Source organism: Galendromus occidentalis, unplaced genomic scaffold (genome assembly GCF_000255335.2).
Source record: "Galendromus occidentalis unplaced genomic scaffold, Mocc_1.1 scf7180000077486, whole genome shotgun sequence".
Taxonomy (NCBI): domain Eukaryota; kingdom Metazoa; phylum Arthropoda; class Arachnida; order Mesostigmata; family Phytoseiidae; genus Galendromus; species Galendromus occidentalis.
Window position 1 is genome coordinate 360,116 of NW_003805474.1, and position 20,409 is coordinate 380,524.

Sequence of the window (20,409 nt, forward strand, 5' to 3'; positions counted from 1 at the left end):
CGAAGAGACTCACGATGATGAACGGGACCCACGGGACGTTATAGTTATATCCGCGTATTTTCTCCGAACAAGGAATGCGAATCTCCACGCGAGAAAGGAAGACTCAGGTGGCGGAGCGACGCGAACGACTCTCGGCGGATGCTTCGGAGAACTCATCGAATTCATGATCGACCAGGCACTCGAATCGAAAGCTCATCCCGACCTCTGATCCGCTGGTGGACCCGTGCACTCCTCTCATCTCTTCCGAATACCCGCATGGTTGAAGAACCCTCGTGTTGATGATAGAAGATGTAATTGACGGAAATTTCATAGCTCTCCGTGGAGTGTACTGTCTCGAGACTCGAGATCCGCGATCTGCGTCGCAAGAATATGTGTCCTACCAACTGGGTACCTTGCTCAGAACGGGATCAGTCAGGCGGGAATGGCTGCTAGACCGCAGTACTGATCAATCCGTCAGCCTCGGCGGCAACAGGGTCTCGGAAATTGCATTGGCTTCCGACTATCGCGGGAAGCTCTTCCGCAATCCAAGGGGAGTTCGAACGTTCGAAGTTATCCATCGGAAGGCCAATGAGCTGAGCATGTTTGATTCGACATTTTACGAAATATGAGAGCCAACGGAGTAGAAAAATTCAGCTCGGAAGTGTCCGGGAACTCCGAGGTGAGCTACAGCGGAGACTACGGTCTCGTTGGGCTTTCCCCGATTACCGGAATTCGACTCCGTCGATCGGTCGAGTGAAGCCAATGACATCAGTTTTGCGGAAGATATCGATGGCGGTCGCGAAGACCTCGAGATGATCGACCAGCGAGCCGCGTCACGTGACACGATGTCATGCACAATGGCACGCACGAAGATTCTGAGATCCAAGCCGGGTAGTAAACAGATGCTTCGACACGATCAGCTGAGTGTCGAATTGGTCGTGAGAGATGCCGCGGAAAGATTTGTCGCTGTCGGAAGAGATCGCGATTCTCGACGAAAACAAGGCTCAGAAGCCAGGGACGAGTCACCGGCAGCTAGCTGCGATAACCGGTAAGCTCGAGCGAATCCCAGAGCCCATCGAGGAAGAGGAAACGAGATGGAACACTTCCAGGAATTCCGTCGATGGTCGAGGGCACTCGTGAGATACGATCCAGGGAGAGAAATGGGTGATTTTGGTGCCTGTCTCTGTCAGTCTGCATTATCGGACCGTCCGCTTATTCCGACCAAAATGGCTCGGCCCCGATGTGGTCCCATTAAGCGGATTGTACTGTATCTGTTGAATATCCTCCGCTGTATCACCAATGGAAACTCCTGACTGACTGAGTCCCAAGTGAATTTGACTTGTTAGATTGACGAGAATCTCATCTCAGATTACCCGAATCGAGCTCAAACTCAGCCCTCAAACAAAAAGTATTTCGTCTCGCCGTCCATCTATGCGGGTACATATTACATATTTATGAGGGCAAGTCGCTTACAGCAAGCGTCGAAAATAGCACTGTCGAATCTCAAATCTCGAGATGTTATCGCCGAGCAAGACAGGCTTTGAATCGATATCCCTGTAGCGGCTTTCTATTCGAGTCGCCTGGATAGATTGATATGTTGACAATAATTTCTCTCGGCTCGAATTTCTCCATTCCGAACCAGCCAATGCTCATCGAAAAAGCGACTTGCTAGAAAATCGGGGATGAGCCCTGTGGATCGATTCTGATCACACAAATTTTCACATAAGCATCTCGCATCTGCTCACCCGGAATCGCGACCGCCTACCAAAGTGAGCCATCAAGCAATCGAAACATTACTGTCATCGTGTGAGCTCCGTGAGAGTCCACAAGTAGAGCTCCAACTCTTCGATATTCAAGAATCAGTTACTGCTCGTTTCTGCAAGATCACCTCATATTAATTTCGGCCCGGGTATCATAAAGAGTAGACAGCCCGGTGACATGCCTCCAGAATAAGTTTCCCTGGAAGAGAATTCGCTAACTCATGTTCTCGATTTCTATCAGATGCCGCCCTGAAAACGTCGGAGATTCAATGGTTGGTCCCTGATTCCTGAATCCTCAAAGCAATTCACTCATGGATTGATGGGATCTCTAGTATGCTATGATTACGCGGTGATACCGCCGAAGGAGTCGCCTGGGGAAACTCTATGAAAACTCTCACGTTTCTCAGATCCGGTTGAAGAAGAGAGTCCTAGTGGAGAATCTCTCGCGACCGGCTCAAACCCGCAATCCCCATTAGACTCCTCAAGATCCGATCGATTTGACGACAGAGATGTTGATTCACCACATTGAGTCTGTCTGAAGTATTCGTAGACGACAGACCAATCCCTAACTTCCTTTCACTCTTGCGTGTCAGATCCAACTTGGAACGATTTCGAGAAAATCAGTGACCTTCAAGCAAAGTGCAGATGGTGTCCAAAGACCTTGTCGACAAACAAGAAGAGCTGTAGCGGATTGCGAAGGCATTCAGACCTGCATGACAAGGCCGGGCCCGTTGTGAACAGGCATGCAGTGAAGAATTGGCTTATCGCATGCATGGTATCCGTTCTGAATATACCGTGCAGAGTCTTTGACTCGTTGACTCAATGCGTTGCCTTTTTCGGCTTGCTCGCCGCGGTCCCGTCAGCGACCTGATAGCCCGAAGAACCTGGGTAATCTCCTGAGCTCTGAGAACCAAGTTAACAAGCAGTTTCTCTCACAAATAGCCGAGGGTGAGCAGAATCTCCGGATGTGCAGACACGCCGAGTCATATGAAAAATATTGGGGTGGATAATTCAGGTGTCACTTTCGGTCGTTCATTAAGGACTCAATCCATTCCGAAAGAACGTCGACATGATCCATGTTGAGCTCGCTACCTCGACGCCAATGCTGCGCTGTTGATTCGAAGCTTCTCCTCCGGTCACGGAACTCGGCGAACATAGCGGTAGGCGAGAAACTCCCTCGCGAGATAAGTCAGTCGACTCACGGATATTCTCCCCACCTCTTTCTCAATTCGGATTCGCGCTATGAAACTCATGTCTTCATCGACTTCTTCCAGCTCACCTTCGGTGAAGAATACAAACCTGAGCACTCTTTGGACTGGGACTCGAGTATATTTTTCGCGACTCGAGACTATCGAAAGTCTCCTTGCGGACTCTTGGTTGTCTGTCGGTCCTCCTCCGGGGAGAGAGAAGGGCCCGTACAGCGACACCCGATGAGACGATTCGGAAATTCGCGCAGGGTCGGAATTCGGAGTAAATGATTTTCAAACTTTGAACGAAAACGGAAAAACAAACATTGCGCGTCCACTCGAACTCGATCAGTTCGTAAGAAGTTCCCTCATTATACATGTGATTCTGATTGCTCCATGCGATCTTGGAATCATCGCACGAAGTTTGCGTGAGATGTTCGAAGTGAATTCCACAGGCAAGTTCGCTCCCGAGGGGAACTTCTGCGATCGGTAGTCCCTTCGACACACTCGCAGAGCGACCTCTGCATCCTCTCGATATGTGAAGATGCACCATGGGAAGGATTTCCAGAGTTGTCTCCTCATCCAGTGGAATCGAGTGTGGATCCAGCTGCGCGGTGTAGGTGTCTTAAATCATATCAATATGCTGAATTCCTTGGAGTCCAGAGAAGCGATCAAAGAATAGCAGGGCGAGCCGGAGTTCGAGGTCATCATATCACCTTCCCTTTTCGCACTCGCAGTCCCTTTTGAGAATTATAGGGTCATCCCTTTGCGAGCTGCTACACTAAAAAAATAATTACGATCAGATGTCGCTGGACGATCGCTGCAAATACCCCATTCGAAACGGATTTCTCGCTAATCCTCCCAAAGACGGACCATTTAACGGACCTTTGAGTCTACCTATCCTCGGACGCCGATTTGCGCTTGAGTACCTGATGTTGTCACAAAATGCGGAGGGGAGGGCTTCCTTCGCCGGCATCTTCACCCTCCGACAATGAGAGTTACTATGTCTTGAAACAGCCGTGAGATCCAAGAATCAATCTGATTCCGGATCGCTACTCTCTAGAGAACGGATTGACGTGGTAGGACTCGCGTACCCGAACCCTCGTTTGTTCAAGGTTTGAAAATTAAATGAAGATTATCTCAAATTCGATTCCCTTCGCTTTACTTAGAACAGTTACAAGACTCTTTCGGCTCAGGAGACGAATGACTATAAAAACCAGCAGAACATCTCGTGGACCAGCGGCGGACTAGCGGGGAGATAGGCGATCGAAAAAGACAAGGCTCAAAAGCTGATAATTCTCAGAATTTCCGGAATAAATCGGGAGATGTTCCTTCAGATACACAAGGAGAAGTCTTCTTCCGTTGGGGGTCGCTTGGCTCTCGCGAGGCATTCGAAGCGACTGCAGGAGAAATACTGTGGGATGTGAGAAGATCACAGTCAGTGATTGGGCGACGAAGATATTCGAATCAATCATGGCAAGGAGGGTGAAATAATTCTCTCTGAGCAGTCAAATCTTGAAGCACATCTACATAGGTCGTGATCTAGTCGTCAACAATACGAACCTCGTCTCCTGTCGATGCTGTGCCGACTATCCTGATGAAGACCACCGGTAGTATTTTAAATTCCAAATCCTGCTGAGAAGAGCAACGCTCTTCGGTTCGGTCCACAACACGAGTCCAACACTGTCGGTCGAGAGACGTCTCAATATAGTAAGAAAATTCACCCGAACTAAGATCGGGCAGAAGCATCTGGATGTAGTTGATTGCGTAGGGTTGCTATAGTTGAATCGTAGTCGAACCGCTCCCTATGAGATGCTTGGTCGTCCGTGAAGCCGAGAGGGGACTCGAGGACTCTCCGTCGATCTTCCCATCATGAGTGCCGTCGCATTCTATGGACAAGGCCCCGACGAACACACTAGCGACATTCATCTCAGGGGCGTAGAATCCTTCATGAAGAGCCAGCTCCGCTTTATCGAGACACGCTCTGAGCATCGAGACCGCGAAATTCCCTTCAAGTTTCTTCCCTCCGCTTGCTTTTTCCGAGGGCATTATCCGGATATAGCGAACGACTCGAGCTCCGAACGGAAGTGTTTGGTTTGCGCGACAGACGTGCTCGGAATGATCGATGACTCGGACCCAGTCAACGAGGTTCACCGAGACCTCGATGTAGTACGAGGCGCAAGCCGTGGCCGAGAAGAAGATACTCCTCTCGTCGGCTTGTTTCTCGCTCACTCGGAATGCCAGACGGTTTATTAGGAAAGGCTTGCTGAGAGCGATGGTTAAGCCCGTATCCGCGTCCACGGTCAAATTGGACTCGTTCGGAGGCATCATTTCTTCTCTGTACGGTGGATGATTGCTCGACGAGGAGAAATTCCTGCCGACGGTGGCGGTGAGGATCGAGGCTCCCCGAGCGGAGGTCGCAACATTTTCGTCATACAGACGGACCCCTCTGAAAGGAAGATCTGTTGCCTGGCTCTCTCTCCGCTGGATGGCGTCCAAGAGACGGTCTGTTGCAATCAAACCAGTGTTCCTGACTGTACTCGCGAGTTCGAGAACCGGCATCAGAGCGAGTCGAACTTTCTCCAGAACTTCTGAGGCGTTCTTCTGTAACGAGTTCCTCGCGCACCACTTCTCGACAGCTTTGAAAATGTCCACTTCATCAGCGCAGAATGTATCCCGGGATAAAATTGCAGAGAGTGCTCCAGAGGATAGGTCGTGAAGCGCTTCGCTACTTAGTATCGCTTCCGGTACCTGATCCATGAAGTGACAACAAGCCTCGCTGATCTGCTCGAGTTGTAGACCATGAGCCATTTCGAAGACCGTGCAGACTTTCTCGACCGTGAGAACCGTCTGCAGATGAGAGCAAAGCGCCATCTTCAACTTTTCAAGTCCGTATCGATGTGCAAGTTCCAGGACTTCCAAGATCAGATCCAGGTCCATTGATGCGACGTTGAGCTGACTGGTGTAGATGTATTTCATCAGAAGCTTGAACGCCTCAAGGGGGGCGTCGATGAACATCAGCTCATTTTCAGAAAGTTCCTCCGAGTCATTGCTAATTAGCGATCTAGAAAGAACATGTACCGTGAGCGCTCCGCGAAGAGGTAAACTAGAGGGCACCAGGGTAGCGAAGATCAGGAAATCAGCAAATCAGGACGTCTGAGACGGGCATGGGTCGGCTCATAGTCCATGCCGTCTGCAAACCCAGGCTCACCTGAAGTAATCACCGCAGGTATATAAAATATTCTTATGTGCCGGGATAATTTCGCACTCGACCATGAATGTTATATCTGAGAATTTCTCATCGAACAGCAATGATCCCATTCGCGACGCGAGATCGCAGACATTCTTCATCTCGAATCAGTTCCGAGAGATCCCGCCTTGGAAACTCCCCCTTAAGGATGACGGACTCGAATCATATCCTATTTTTCTTGGAGGGTTCTCAAATGGATGGGGTTCCAGTTAATCGCGTCGGGGTCTGCGAAGGGTATGACCTCGCTCATTATACGTCCTAAGATACATTATTATAAATATATTGGCGGGCTCGACATCTTGACGAATCCGAATCTATCGCGTAAGAGTAGATGCGAGATCCTTGCGTGAAACAACGTGTGCATAGGTTTTTGCGCGGGGAACGCTGTACAGTATTCTTGCTGCTCATGGTGTTCGGAGCCCCTAAAGGAATTCCACAGATTTCAGCTACCCGATACCGAGGACAGAACGAATGCCCAGGATTCAAGAGGAATGTCCCGCCGGGAAATCTCGGTCGCAGATCGTACTTGGGACTCCCCACGAAAGATCCGCACCACGGCACAACGCACCTCCGCACTCAACACTAGGAGGCACCTCGCATTTCGCTGGCGGGGTCGCGCGGCATTTCACCTACACTCGATGAACGCGGTATCGACCGGGACTCGGGAACCCAGAAGTCTTGAGAGCTCCGACCCTCTACGGTTAATCGGACCCTCTTCGAAATGTCCCAATAACAATGAGATTCTAGCGATCCCCAGCGCGGCGGTAAATTCGAAAAAAATCGCTGCGGCGGGCGGCAACGTTTTCCCTCTTGCGTGGTACCTCCGGAGCTCCAGCGATGTCGAAATTGACGTCGAACAGATTGGAGTGTTGAACCTCTCCTCAGCGAGCATGATCCTACGAGGAATGATCGGCATCCTCGGGAGAACCCTCGTGGCACAAATCATTAACGCAGGAAACTGGGATACATTCATGTCATGTAATAACGGGACCAGTAGTCTTCGGCCGTATGTGGGACACCTTCATTAGAGAGCAGTGGAAAAAGCATTCACAACATCGATGAAGCTCGATGCAAACGCGTGCGATCCGAGGGTATTGCCGATTCTGTTCTCGCCTTTCACACGCCGAACCTCAGGTTGTCCTCGCCGCGGCTCATCAGCGACGTTCGCCGGCCGGAACGCTTCGCCCGCGTCTCCCTCGACACTCAAAATTCTTGCAGAATAAGCCCTGTAAGGAGAAGCGTTCGACGTTTTGGGAGGGATATATACATAGACACCAAATTCATATTTGGTGAACAACTACACGACCGAGCTATGCTGCGAAGTAATTAGGGGAATTGAAATAAAATGCATGAAGCCGAACCAGATGATCCACGGTGAAGGTGGTGACGATCCTGATGAAGATCACAGGTAGAGTCTGGAAACTGAAGACCTGCCACGAGCAACAAAGCTCTCCTGTGCGATCCACTACACGAGTCCAATTATCAAGGTCAAGGGATGTTTCTATGTAGTAGCAATATTCCTTGTCTTCGGGCAATTTCATTCGGATGGAGTTGACAGCGTACGGTTGCGGCAATTGAATCGTTATGAAACGTCCGTACGTCCAACCGGCGCTCGCGAAAGTAGAGTCCTCCGTCCCACCTAGCATTCCGTCTTCGCCACCTCCTCCCTCGATTACTTTTGCTCCGAGTTCAACAGAAGCAACATTTTTCGCGGGTTCCACGAGACCTTGGTGGAATTGGATATCCTCCTCGATGTAGGACGCTCCAAAACCCGTCACGAACATATCGCCATTGACCGATTCCTTTGCAGGCATGACCCGGATATAACGCAAGGCTCGAGGCTCGAAATAGAGGTTTTGGAACGATCGACAGGGGTACTTCGAGTGGTCAATGAGCCGAACCCAATCAACCAGGTTCACCGAGACCTCAACGTAGTATGAGTGAGACGCTCCCGCGGGCAGTTCGAACTTGATGTTGCTGATTATAAAAACTGTTCTGAGACCTACGACCAAGCCGCATACGGGATCAATCCTCAGATCGCTCCCGTATCGGGGCATGGGCCCGCTTTCGTACTTCGGAGGAGCTGCCGGGACATCATTGTCGCTGTTGGTTTCGTTACTGCCGTCGTTCTTCAGCTTGAGTTTTGTAGCTCCCTGTTCCGGAGTCGCAAGATTCGCCTCCTTGGCTACGACACCTCGGAAGAACGAATTATTGTGGATGGGATTCTCCCTTTCCCTGATCGCGTCCATCAGTAGATCCGCTGGAATGAGACCCGAATCCCTGACGATAGTCGCGAGATCGCCGAGCCCGATGAGAGGTAGTCTGACTGCTTCTAGCAAGGACGCTTTCGAAGGGTCTTCTCGATGCGAGTTGCTCTCTAGCCATCGCTGAACCGATTTGAATATTTCAATTTCTTCAGCACAGAATGTGTCACGAGAAATTATCTTAGAAACCGAGGCTACCGACAAATTATAGAACGATTCGCTCTTCAAGACCGCATCCGGAACTTGATCCATAATGCCGCAGCAGACCTTCTCGAGAGCAGGGAGCTGAAGTTCATGAGCAGCCTCGAAGAAGACGCAGACATTCTCGATCGATAGGACCGTTTCGAGATGGCCGCACAGCGAATCTTGTAGCTTCCCGAAACCGTACAGGTGTGCGAGCTCCAGGAGCTCCAGGAGGAGATCGTCATCCAATCCGGAAAAGTCGATTTGGGCAGTGTAGATGAATTTCATCAGGATCTTGAAAGCTCCCAACGGAACGCTCCTCAATGTTATCTCGCTCTGACGAGATTCCTTCATCTCTCCGCAGAGAAGAGCCCTATAAACGAAGGGAGAGAGGTGAATGAGCAGGCAGGCTCTTGTGTTCAGAGACGACTCGTAGGTAGATCTCATCTCTCCCTCGGTCTCGTTTCATGCGTCTTGTTGCGACTCTTCGGTCGATGATTGAGTCAAAATATGCAAACAGCAGCCTCGGAGTACCTGAAGTATTCACAAGAAGTCGCGAGGATGATTTTATGCGCTGGGAGCGATACACCTTCCACGATGAAAGTGACGTCGGAGAACTTCTCACTGAAGAGCGCCGAACCGATTTGGGTAGCGAGATCACAGGTATGCTCCATCAGAAAGTTGCTCTGGGTCACCTGAATAATCTGCTGGATTTCAAGGAACGAGCAGCTCGGAGCGGGAATCAACGTTCCGGAAATAAATTCGTGGAGACAGGTACGCGCGCTCCACCTCCTTCAGACTAGAAATGTGTAGCATTTCGCATTCGAGAGCGTTGGCTATCCAGAAAGTATTGGAACCTACCCGGAAAGGTAATCTTTGAATTTCCCGCTAACTCTGGTATGAAATTCCAGATCTTCAGCGGTCGAACGTTGAGAAGCTGTGCCGCCGTGGTCATAACATACGGAACACGCTGCAGCGACCCCTGGCGTCAAGAGCCGGAGCGGAAAGTTTCACAGCAAGCTCGTCCATACATGTATCGAATTGTCCCAGCGCAGATCTTCATTGTGATCCTGGGGGACGTGCAATATTGGTTCTTCGAGTATGCATTTGCTGGCAGAGTGAAGGAGAATTAAGGTGCCATACGAAACAGGTTTGAATAACGGATCGCTTCATTCACGGGACTTTTGGAGTCTGATCATCGCGATTCTGACGAGACTGTGCGAAATCCGTAGGTCGTCGCGGAACGAGGCAATTTTTCAAATACCATCTTAACATGACGGCCAATTTTAGACAACAAGTATGTGGGGGTTTTGATCCACAACAGCCATTTCTCAGGTGTCTGTCTCACCCACTCCCCTCGTGTTTTTCTTACCTATGGTGGAATCCCGCGGAAAGACTCGGGGATGCTCGCGAGAGCAGCGGAAGCGTCATTCTAATTTTGCGCCATGAATCCATGGCGGTTATGAGAAAGAGAATAAACAGTCTTGTCGTCAACGGACTCAGAGGTGACAGCGTATACGATCCGAAACAGGGAAAACATTGTCGACTCCGACCTGCTCAACTTCGTCCCTACAAAGGGAATGATCGCAGACATCTTCACGGAGAGCCTTTTACGGTATGGATGTTCCGGAGGTGCCGATGGGAATATTTGGATGGCGGCTGTAGAGGAGATCATGCACACGGGAAATTGTAGGAGGGTGTTCGAGCCTGATCGCCGTCATTGCGCCTGATCATGGATCCCCATGTGCACCGCTCTTTCCATAATCTAGTATCTAGTAGAAGAATGAGCTGACGTCGGAAAGGCTTTTACATCCGACTCCCAATATTGTGTTGTACCTATTCGATTAAGACGCGTAAGAGAACTTTATATCGGATCGAATCTTGAATTCACTCTAACTAGGGGATTCGGGCTGTCTGGAGCTCTGATGCTTTGAAGGTGACTTGCCGAGTTGCTGACATCACCCTGGAAGCGCATCGTGAGACAGCCCATGTGGTCGCGTTCTTACTCAAACTGCGATTGCGATTTTGTGCTTCTCTCAAGGTCCATCTTTTGCGGGCGCATCGACGAGACACGATTCTTTGGCAGGATTTGCATATCTGAGTCGGTATAGATAAACCTCAAAATGCGGAAACAGCTCCGGATCTCTCCTGATTTTCGTGGGCAGTAGTTGGGTTGAGCTCTGCATAGCACGAAAATCTGGTACAGCTGAAGAACTGGAGGGATTGAAAAAAATTAATGTCAGAAGTGGAGGAACGATGACCGATAACTGGACGTCATTCACTCGAAATCGACGATCCCAGCAGCCCACTCTCGAGGAATTTCCCTCAGGCTTAGCAGAATGGAATATTTCGGTAAATCATTGCGATAACTTCGAGTTACGTACCCGGCCGCAAGTCGATGCAGTGCCGACGATCCTGATGTAGATCATCGGGAGCATTTCAAAGCTCAGAGTTTGCCAGCCGCGACAATCTTCAGCGGTGCGGTCCACCACCCGGGTCCAATGTTCCTTGTCCAGGGACGTTTCGACATAGTAGGAATATTGCCGCGCGTCTCCACCGGCTAACAGCATCTCGATGCGATTCAATGCGAATGGTTGGGACAAGCGAATCGTCGTTGAGTTTCTGCCGATTATATGCCAGGTCCATCCCGGCGGATCCCTGATCATGGCGTCGTCTCCGGCGTCACACGCTATGACTGAGCCCCTGGAAGCGACATCCTTCTCGGGTGCGTGGAATCCATGGCTGAGCGTGATCTCCTTTTTGCTCCGGGAGGCCTTGAATCTCCTCAGGTGAGCAATCTTATTGTCGAAACACTTCGTGAAGATGACTCGGATATAGCGGACTACGCGAGGCTCAAAGAATAGCTTCTGATATGACCGACAGAGATACTTGGAATGGTCGACTATCCGGACCCAGTCGACGAGATTGACCGAAACTTCCACGTAATAGGAGTAGAGATTCAGACCGTCGTCTCTCAACTTGAATGAAATCTTGTTGATGAAGAACGGCTTCCGCAGCGCGACTACCAAGCCTTCCTCGAAGCGGACCATCAAGTCGGTATTGAGCGGCGGCATCGAATCGCGGTCGTAGGCCGTGCAAGCTCTGGGTGTGACGATGCATTCGGAAGGAATCTCTCTCAGCCTAGAGGCGCCGTTCTCGTCGGTCGCGAAGTTCTCGCCGGACTTCAGAATTCCCCTATGGCGGAGCTCCGCGGCACCGCTCCTCTTCATTTGAATTGCCTCGGAAATACTTTCCTTCGAGACCAGACCTGATTCTCCGACGATGTTCACGAGATCTTCGGTCTCTATGAGTTCGAGTCGGAGTGTTTCCATTATCCCAACATGTGGTCCCTGCAGTTGAGGTTCCCTGGAGCACCACTCTCTGAGAGCTTCGAAAATTTCGATTTCTTCAGCGTAAAAGGAACTCCTTGATAGCAGTCCGTACAACGTTTCGATCGAGAGCAGGTTGAAAATTTCGCGTTTGAGAATCTCATCTGGATTTTCGTCCATGAACTGATTACAAATATCGATCAGCTGGTCGTGTTGTAGACAGTTGGCCTCGTTGCTCATGATAACGATATTGGCGAGTGACAAATTCTTTCGGATGTGCTCGACGAGAACATCGTGTAAGACATTGAATCCGTAGAGGTTCGCGAGCCCAAGAACTTCGAGGATAATGCCTGATTCCAGGTTTTCCAAATCGAGATCCCCGGTGTAGACGTATCGCATCAGGTGTTTGAAGCCGCGTAAGGAGATGTCCTGCAGGATGATCCGTGATTGCCTTGACTCCATCATACGCCCACAGAAGAGGGCCCTGGGGGAGGAGGAGATTTTGAGGGACTTCATGCAATGAGAGATCTCAATCGTGAATGTTATCGGAGTCGGACCGCGCCTGTCCTCCGAAACGACTCCATCGCTCTCTTCCCGTCATCAGATACTATGGAACGGGGCCCATCTGGATCATCATCTCACGATCCAGATAATCGAAACTTACCAAAAATAATCGCACGAAGTAGCCAATATGATCCTGTGGACTGGTAGAGCTTCGCCTTCGACGATCAGCGTGAGGTCTGAGGAAGCCGAATCGAAGAGGAGGCTGCCGAACCGAGCGGCGAGGTCCTTGACATATTCCATCCCAAGATCTCAGTCCTTGGGAGGGGAGCAGTCAATTCATATATGTAGTTCTCAAAATACTGCATATGTTCAGGAATTGCCGATCCACGAGAAAATACGACTTCGATCTGATTATCAAACGTTGAGCTCTTCCTCACCTATCGTCAAACTGATCCGAAGTTCGATTCTTCCGGAATCTTCTTCTACATACGTAGTCGATCTCCCAGTCAATCACTGCGAAGCCAAAATCCGGAGCGACCAGGTACCTAATTCAGGATATAGATCTCCGTGATCGGCGCGGCGGTCGTTCCGATCACTTCAACACAACACTGTCTTTCAGACGAGGGAAAACAATTTTCTCGCCCAAGAAGCGCGTCCCAGAGCACAGGCGATTGATTGAGAATGAAGAGTAAATTTCCAGGGACGATGCACACCTTCTATGCTCTGAGTAATTCGAGAGAATATCCGTTGAGTCGAATCCTCCTCACGTTTCAATATTTGAGAGAGCCGCAAAAAAAATGTAGCTGGAGAGAAAACAGTGAGATTTGGTATCCGCCGATCATAAGCGGTCTGTCGGACGTGCATCCGAAAGTGCGTTTCAGAGCGGGGTATCGTTTGTTTGCGCGAGACTGGAAGAGCCTTTTGGAGTCAAATTCAGAGAGAGAATGAGACTCGGAAAGCTTCCTGAATTGATTGGCCGACATGGCATTCTGTGCCGAACAACATCCTCCGCTCGGAGGCGCCACCGCACGGGGGAACTTACTTTGTTCCGATGAGCAATGCTCGCTGAGGTGCCCGTGATGGCCATCAGAAAGTCGGGAGTAACCTTGAACTCAACTTGAACAAATATCCCGTGATCATTCAATCATATAGGTGACTAGGAGACTGGATCCTGCTGATGTGGGAACTGGGAAGCCCATGATTCTCCGAGCTCAACATGATTGAGTCCGCGCACCGACGGGGAGGTATCCCGATCCAGACCAATCAACCCGCAGAATCAAGCAAAGGTGTTGATGATTTCGGAGTGCTCCCAGATCGTATGATTCCCATAGTTTATCATTGTCTCAGGTACCGATACCTGTGGGGGGATTCTGACAAAGAACGTTCCCCTCTTCATCTACACTGACTCTTCGGAGCTGGTCTCTCTCTGAGGTAACTGGAATTTCTTCGCCTAATAAGGAATGCTAGAGTGCGGGTCTGCTCATCGATGGAAAATCGGTAAAGCATCGCTCATCTCTGTCCAATCACGCGTAGCGAGAGAGATGCTCTTCGGCATCTGAAACCATCGGAGGGAGATGAGAATGATAGCGAACTAGAGGAGGGAGATTGACTTGACCGAGAGTCCGAGGCCGACTTCTCGGGAACAGTCGAGAATTATGCGAGACATATTTCGTCTCGAAAATGGAACCGGTTGATCGAAATACGAAGAAACATCCTGTGATCGAGCATTCTCCCGCGAGTCTCCGAGTAGTGACTTCCATGATACGTTGGCGTCCGATTTATCGTGGTTGAAGCTCGGGAGTTCGGAGATCCGCCGTGAAAGAATCCCATCGAGGAAGCTCGTGGGGCTCCATCGGTTGATCGTGGAAATTCAATCTATTTATTTTCTTGGAATTCGATCTGACGGAACGGGGATCATGTGTCCTCCGCAATGCATGAGTCGCTTCGTCTTCTCCGATCTATCCGTCTCTCCTCTAAAGGACTCCTTCCACTCTTTTCTGATGACGACAATGAAAAATCCATCCCGCTCCCGACGTTTCTCGAACGCTCGCATCTTTGCTCTAGATCAAAGCGGAGATGCTCTCGACCCCCTTCGCTTCTCTTCTCGAGTCTCTTCTGTGTTCAAAGTCGGAACGACGAACGCGCAGCAGACAGCCGTCGCGCCGGGTCGAGGAGAGCGCAGTCGTCTGCAGTTTCCTGTTGTGCATTGAAAATTCAAACGTTTTCCTTCGCTCCTTTTCCACGCTGTCGACTCTCACTCAATCACCTCATCGCTCATTCTCGACATTTTCGGATGACCTTGTTGGTTCCTTCCCCCTCCTGGAATTAGAGAAATACAATTCGCCTGTCGATGGGAAACGCAGCATTCCAATCGAGTTTCGAAGCCTCTTATTCTCTATTTGCTCGTCCTTTACTCCATTGTTACTTTCGCATCCGCTCGTGACTCGTCATGTGAGCGAGTGGGCCCGTCTGATCGAACGACATGCATCGGCATCATCCGGTATGATATGAATGAGTCCCTCTGCTGCTCGTCTGTAGATCCCATCGTTTAGGCTCAGTTTGCGCAGCGCCTGGGATCGGCACACCTGTGCAGGCTAACATGTGGAAGTTGTGCGTGGGGCTTCCCATTATTCCTCTTCACCTAATTTATTTTTCTGCAACTCCAAGAGCGCGCAGGCAGGATTCGAACTCCCCATCAGACATGTCAGGGACTCGTCATTTTCTTCCCACACGAGGCCTCATTCCCGTCGGATGCTGAGCCTATGATCACTATGGCTCACAATCGATTGAGAGGTCGCGTTGGATTTGTATCCCATCGTTCGTGGAATCTCCGAGAGGTTCGAGGGCGAGCGCCGCCTCCGTGCATTCAGAGAGCAACAATCGGTCTCGGGAAATAATAACTTGTCATCAGATACATAATCCCAAGAGCAACGCATGTCGCGTTTCAAAAGCCTGCATGTCTCGGGATAGACGCGATCTCGTTCCTCGCAGGAGGCGAGTGCCCGGACTCGTTGAGTTTATCTAATTATACAGTTTTCGAGAAGAAAATGTCGCAGAAAAAAACTTATCCTGCCGCCGCTAGGGTGACTGCTGTCAATCAAATGTCACTTCATACACGCTCAGCAACCCTGCTCACCTACACCCTTGCAAAGTTTCACACACCAGCTCCACACTGATAGAACGAGAAATTTGTTTCCATAGGCCGTGCCATTGTGCCCGCTGCTGATCGAGGGAACAGCCATTGAATCCCGAGCTCCGCGAGGTGACCCGAAGGTATCAGCCCGCGGCAAAGGTTTCTTTGTCTCCCCGATGGTCTCCTCATGAAGCGAAAGCTTGCCCCAAATGGGCTTCCGATCACAGTATCGACTGATCGCGAACGTGCGCATGACGGCAAAAAATACAAGTCGCTTATGATACCTATTTGTCTTGTTCATTTCGGTCCGACATCCGAAAATCAGTGAGAGACGTCGAGGACGGGAGCACTGCTTCTCCCCTTGAGTTTTTGTCCCGTGAGCGAGGCGAAGGGTTCGCCATACTTCATGCAGCATTTCTCGCGTTTTTGCAGTGCCATGTTTCATCCACATTCCGTCTCTGGTGACGATTCTCGGTAGGAGACTACGTTTTTAGCGCCCCGCGGAAGAGCGAGCGACCAACTGGAGGCGGAAAAACTGGGCACTGTGCTCTGCGGAGACAATCCCCCCCCCCTGGTTCCCCTCGTCAGTCGCCCCGACGGAGGGCCGAGGAATGTCACGCAGACCGTCGAGCACTTCATTCCGCAGCGCCTACGGACTGGTCGAGAGAGTCCGCGAGATCTCTCAGGATTCTCTCACGAGCTTAGGAAATCGGATTCGATGAAGTGCTGCTACCAGGTTCCGCTGTTTTCCACTCCCGCCTCGCTTCAGATGAACCGTAGAACGACGTTTTGGAAACAGGAACTCTGTGCCAACAATGTCCCGCAGAGAGGCTTCTCGCCGCTGGTGTCCGGGACGCTGCAGGAATCACTCTGTCTATTCGACTGCGTATAAGCGAGCTTGAACGAGTGTTTGTTCGTAGCGGTGGTAAGTATGTATATATGCAAATGAAAGCGTGTTTCGCAACGCCAAGGATATTTTCAGTGAGCGGAGACGCCACCGGAGGGACACGGATGTTGTGTTCTAGACCGAAGGCTGAAGCAAGTGAGCGCACGGTCCGGTTGGCCAGCAGGCAGGCCGTGTCGTCAAAACTTCAACGGCATTCCACAGCTACAAGTCTCGAAGCATTCTCCTGAGTCGCAAGTGTCTGCCTGGTGCACCGGTTCTGTCCATGGGGCGAGCAGGAATCCCGCTCCGCGGGGTGAGGTCGGCTCAAAGTTTCTGAAACGATTCCCACCGAGACGCTTTCCGGAAAGGCGCAAAGGTCATCAGAACTTGGAATTGCTGAACGCCACGTGTTGCAACCGCGCAGAACGACGCCCTCAAGACTGCGAACGAGTTTGCGACAGCAACGCTGTGATGATCAGCCAACGAGCCAAGTCGTCAAGCGTCTTCCGAGCTACCGGAGAGGGTCAGAGTGTGACGGACGGCCGAGTCCACATTCCCCAGGACGGGGACGACGAAAAAATCGTGGTCAATATTGGCAGTTAAATGACCGGCGCCCCCGAGCGAGTCTCGAGCCCCACTCGACCAGTGGTAAGCGGGCTGTGGAGTCGAACGACGCGGTGTTCCTGGATCGTGGTCATGTTGTGAACTTTCGAATTAGACGGGTCGAAGTTCGAAATCCTTCAGGCGCGCGGAGCATTCGGAGCTTTTACGGAATAATTCTCGACGCTCTGTTCTACCCACGAGCGGTCTTGCTCCCTACCCACCCTCTCAGGAATCTCTGCTGCGGACGCGCGGAGTATGATCGCGACCTCAAGAACCTCGCACAGAACGCTCTGAGTGCTTCACAGTAAAAACTGCGCCGAGAATTTCAAGCAGGAGCGGCGGGGTAACCTTCTCCGGAGTGCACTCGCGAGGATGGCAACACCAGGACACTCTGGAGGTGCCGCGGTGGCTGCGACGTACGCCGATAAGGACTTCCTGAGGACGGGTGTGAGGAAGACATCACTAGAGTAATGTGATGAATATGATCACTCGCTCGCCAACGGCAGCTCCCCCGAGTCCCCTGTTGATGCTCCGCCCCCATCGCTCCCATGGGGAACACCTCAGAACTAGTCCTCAGGAATGGCTCCATGCAGACGGGTCCATGAATATGCCGCTTACAAGCAACGTCATGCAACAGTGGCTGCAGCTGGGGACGATGGAGACTAGTGAATAAGGGATTCAGGGACGAGGGGGTTGTTCGAGTCGATGTTCCGTCTGGCAGAAAAACTCCCGACGATGTCTCGAAGTTGTGACGTATCGAACCTGAGAATATGGAATTTCTCCCTGGAAAGCTCCCCGATAGATGTCGTCGACGCCGTCCTTGCCTCTTGGGAAACTTTTTCGGAGCTCCTCCTTTTGAGTGCAGAAACATTAGGGACGCTCCCTCGCAACAGCATAGGAGGGCATCTGCAAGCTTTTTCCCGACGGGGAATAACAAGTGTGTGAGCTTCACAGGTCACGACGGATACCGGAAAACATGACCTCCTCGCCGAGTCTCTTCCAGTTCCCTCAAGTCTCTCCGTCGGAAGTGACACAGAAGCGGGTACCGTCTTCAGAAGCCTTCATTGCTCCCTTATCGTGGTGAATATTTTCCTCGACCTGTACTTTAGTCCAGAACGTAGTCTGGAAAGCTTCCCCCCCGGTACTTGCAGGTTTCTCTTCCTCTTCCCGGTGCCGGCTTGGATTCAGGGCTTCGTCCGACCACAAAACACTAGTCAATTCTTGCTCGGAGGGATTCACGATCTGATATTGTATTCATTTTGTATCTATCCTCAGCAAACTCAACGTGAACGAGCTTTTGTCCGTTTTCGTTTTGCTCAAACCTTGAAGGTGGAGCGGCTGACTCAAGTTTTTCGTCGCTCCTTCCACGGTATCTTAGCTACCCTCTCGCTGACTGATTGTGAGTCCGAGAAACAATCCCTGACTCCCTGCACTTGATATCTACGTACGACCGGAACGAACCCACCTCACGTTGTAGGGGACGGAGCGCTGCACCCCGAAAAACAGGGAGTATAAAGATAGAGGCTGCGTTGTAACTGTTGACTCCGTCCCTCGGATAAGAATCGGTTCTCCCGCTCGGACACCGATTCGACTGAGCTTTCGTTCGAACGAATGTTTCAACTCCGCTCATTCCTGAACTTCGTAGAAATCAGTGATCAGATTGATCCATAGTGTCGCCTTCCGAAACGGGGCATTCGAACCTGATTCTTCCTCAGTCTTTCCGCACTCCTCGGGGTTCAAAGTGTGTTCTAGAATCGCGAGTCCGCTCTCCAAAGAGCTTGGTCGTATCTCACTCGCTAACACTCCACCACAGCCATTATCCTGTAGGGGACTCCTGTGTGCTCGAAGTGGAAATATATCGAGCCGTGGGAGTGTGAAGTGGAGGAGCACTTATCTGCGAGGAGCTCTTTCAACGCCGGAGGTGTCTGATGATAGACAGATGGCACGCCGTGAATTTCGACGAGCTCGATCACAATTTCAGAATAGAGATGGACTACTCCGTGAAGCTGTGTGGCTGTAATTTTCTCTGAAGTACGAGAACGCTACAGCCGAGCCATGTCATGAAACCAGTCCGCCCACACCACATCGAGCCGGCGAATCGTCTTGGATGAGGCCCCAGTATCACACGAGAGAATGTAGTTCACATCATCGAGCGCAAGCGGAAGTCAGGCGAATTTGCTAGCGGGTTCTCGAGCAGAGATCCCGCCCGGCTCTCCGACTTATTGACCATCATCGAAACATCTCCCTCGGCGTGAAGCCTGCTAATCTACATATTACCTATGACGAATATTATTCCTTACCTTTTTTATAATTTCGCCCATCGTAGTATCCGGATCCCATATTGTGTCTGAGTAAGGCACGGAGAAAAGAAATGACAGAAGCATTGAGAAAAAAAAACAAGTTAAGATGAGCTCGGGCCAGAAACCTAGCGCATCCATCGGCAAAGGACTCCTGTCAGGGGAACAGTGAGCTAATGTTAAAAGCGGGCAACGTGTTACGTCACGTATCAAATCACGCGAGGTAACCAGCAGGGCACCCCTACGCGCAGCCGGTAGCCTAGAACGGACTCGACCGCAGCGCGAATGGATTCCAACTCCAAAACTTTGCGGAACATTGTTTTAAAATGAGTTCGTCTCGACAGTCTGACCATCACGAACGTCGATCACCTCTATGTCATTGTGAGTCGGAATTTCTGTCTCTGCGCTGATGATTCCACTACCGTATGGTCCGAACGAGCGAGCCCCGGCTCCGATTCATCTCTCGGAGGATGAACTTGTCACCCCAACAGGTGAGAAGCTTCTGGTTTTGTTGGAGTTGTTGATCTTTGCCACTCAGTCATCGGGTTGTTCCCCGCTCGTGGCCACGTTGAGAAAGACCTATTCTCGCCGGCGCGGCGCGTCACTGGCGCCACAGCGCGCGGCCGCCGCTCGTGGTCAGGAACTTTCTCTCCCATGGCTCAGTCGTTGCGGTTCCCAGCGTCCGTCCGTACTGTAGAGTCACTTCTGATGCTTAATACTTTTCTTTCAGTTTTGTTGTCGTTTCAGCGCCGGGCTGTTCCGGTGTAATCTGAATCACTTAAGGTGACAAGATGGAGCTCCCGTAATTTCTTCTCAGAGCGTTCGCGCATGTTCTTTGGCCCGTGAATCGCTTCTGTCAGCTCACTCAGTCACTCGAGTGGCCATTCGACTGCGTACTTGAACGTCTTCAGTCGTGAATGGCTTCTGCTACAGCAACGGGAGCGTGTTCGGTCCTCGTAAATTTAGTGACAATTAAGATGGCGACGACTTGATACGGACGAAGGTATCACTGCTGCTTCGAGCTCTCGCAAAAC

General features: G+C 51.0%; 3 protein-coding genes across 3 annotated transcripts; all 3 read right to left on the minus strand.

Annotated features, from left to right (window-relative positions):
• Positions 1 to 4,210: 4,210 nt before the first annotated feature.
• On the minus strand, positions 4,211 to 6,295 carry LOC100906273 (BTB/POZ domain-containing protein 9). Its single transcript, XM_018640514.1, has 3 exons — positions 6,138 to 6,295; positions 4,490 to 5,990; positions 4,211 to 4,340 (listed from the first exon to the last, which is right to left on the minus strand). Exons 1-2 carry the CDS (start codon positions 6,275 to 6,277, stop codon positions 4,703 to 4,705), a joined length of 1,428 nt encoding a protein of 475 aa, XP_018496030.1. The 5' UTR covers positions 6,278 to 6,295; the 3' UTR covers positions 4,211 to 4,340; positions 4,490 to 4,702.
• Positions 6,296 to 7,173: 878 nt separating this feature from the next.
• Positions 7,174 to 9,297, minus strand: LOC114828364 (BTB/POZ domain-containing protein 9). Its single transcript, XM_029112210.1, has 3 exons — positions 9,158 to 9,297; positions 7,538 to 8,996; positions 7,174 to 7,402 (listed from the first exon to the last, which is right to left on the minus strand). The coding sequence occupies exons 1-3, from the start codon at positions 9,295 to 9,297 to the stop codon at positions 7,331 to 7,333; spliced, it is 1,671 nt and encodes a 556-aa protein (XP_028968043.1). The 3' UTR covers positions 7,174 to 7,330.
• A 1,444-nt stretch (positions 9,298 to 10,741) lies between these two features.
• Positions 10,742 to 12,756, minus strand: LOC114828368 (BTB/POZ domain-containing protein 9-like). The gene is made up of 3 exons (XM_029112219.1): positions 12,617 to 12,756; positions 11,008 to 12,436; positions 10,742 to 10,837 (listed from the first exon to the last, which is right to left on the minus strand). Exons 1-3 carry the CDS (start codon positions 12,754 to 12,756, stop codon positions 10,742 to 10,744), a joined length of 1,665 nt encoding a protein of 554 aa, XP_028968052.1.
• Between the last annotated feature and the right edge of the window lie 7,653 nt (positions 12,757 to 20,409).

What these genes read in the sequence shown, in the direction of transcription:
- LOC100906273 (XM_018640514.1), bottom strand. Translation starts at nt 6,277, where the DNA reads ATGAAGAATGTCTGCGATCTCGCGTCGCGAATGGGATCATTGCTGTTC. An exon ending in ACCTGCGGTGATTACTTCAG is followed by an intron (nt 5,991 to 6,137) that starts GTGAGCCTGGGT and finishes TGTTCTTTCTAG; the next exon opens with ATCGCTAATTAGCAATGACT.
- LOC114828364 (XM_029112210.1), bottom strand. Translation starts at nt 9,297, where the DNA reads ATGGAGCATACCTGTGATCTCGCTACCCAAATCGGTTCGGCGCTCTTC. An exon ending in ACTTCTTGTGAATACTTCAG is followed by an intron (nt 8,997 to 9,157) that starts GTACTCCGAGGC and finishes CTTCGTTTATAG; the next exon opens with GGCTCTTCTCTGCGGAGAGA. An exon ending in CCTTCACCGTGGATCATCTG is followed by an intron (nt 7,403 to 7,537) that starts GTTCGGCTTCAT and finishes TTCTCCTTACAG; the next exon opens with GGCTTATTCTGCAAGAATTT.
- LOC114828368 (XM_029112219.1), bottom strand. Translation starts at nt 12,756, where the DNA reads ATGGAATATGTCAAGGACCTCGCCGCTCGGTTCGGCAGCCTCCTCTTC. An exon ending in ACTTCGTGCGATTATTTTTG is followed by an intron (nt 12,437 to 12,616) that starts GTAAGTTTCGAT and finishes CTCCTCCCCCAG; the next exon opens with GGCCCTCTTCTGTGGGCGTA. An exon ending in CTGCATCGACTTGCGGCCGG is followed by an intron (nt 10,838 to 11,007) that starts GTACGTAACTCG and finishes CAATCCCTCCAG; the next exon opens with TTCTTCAGCTGTACCAGATT.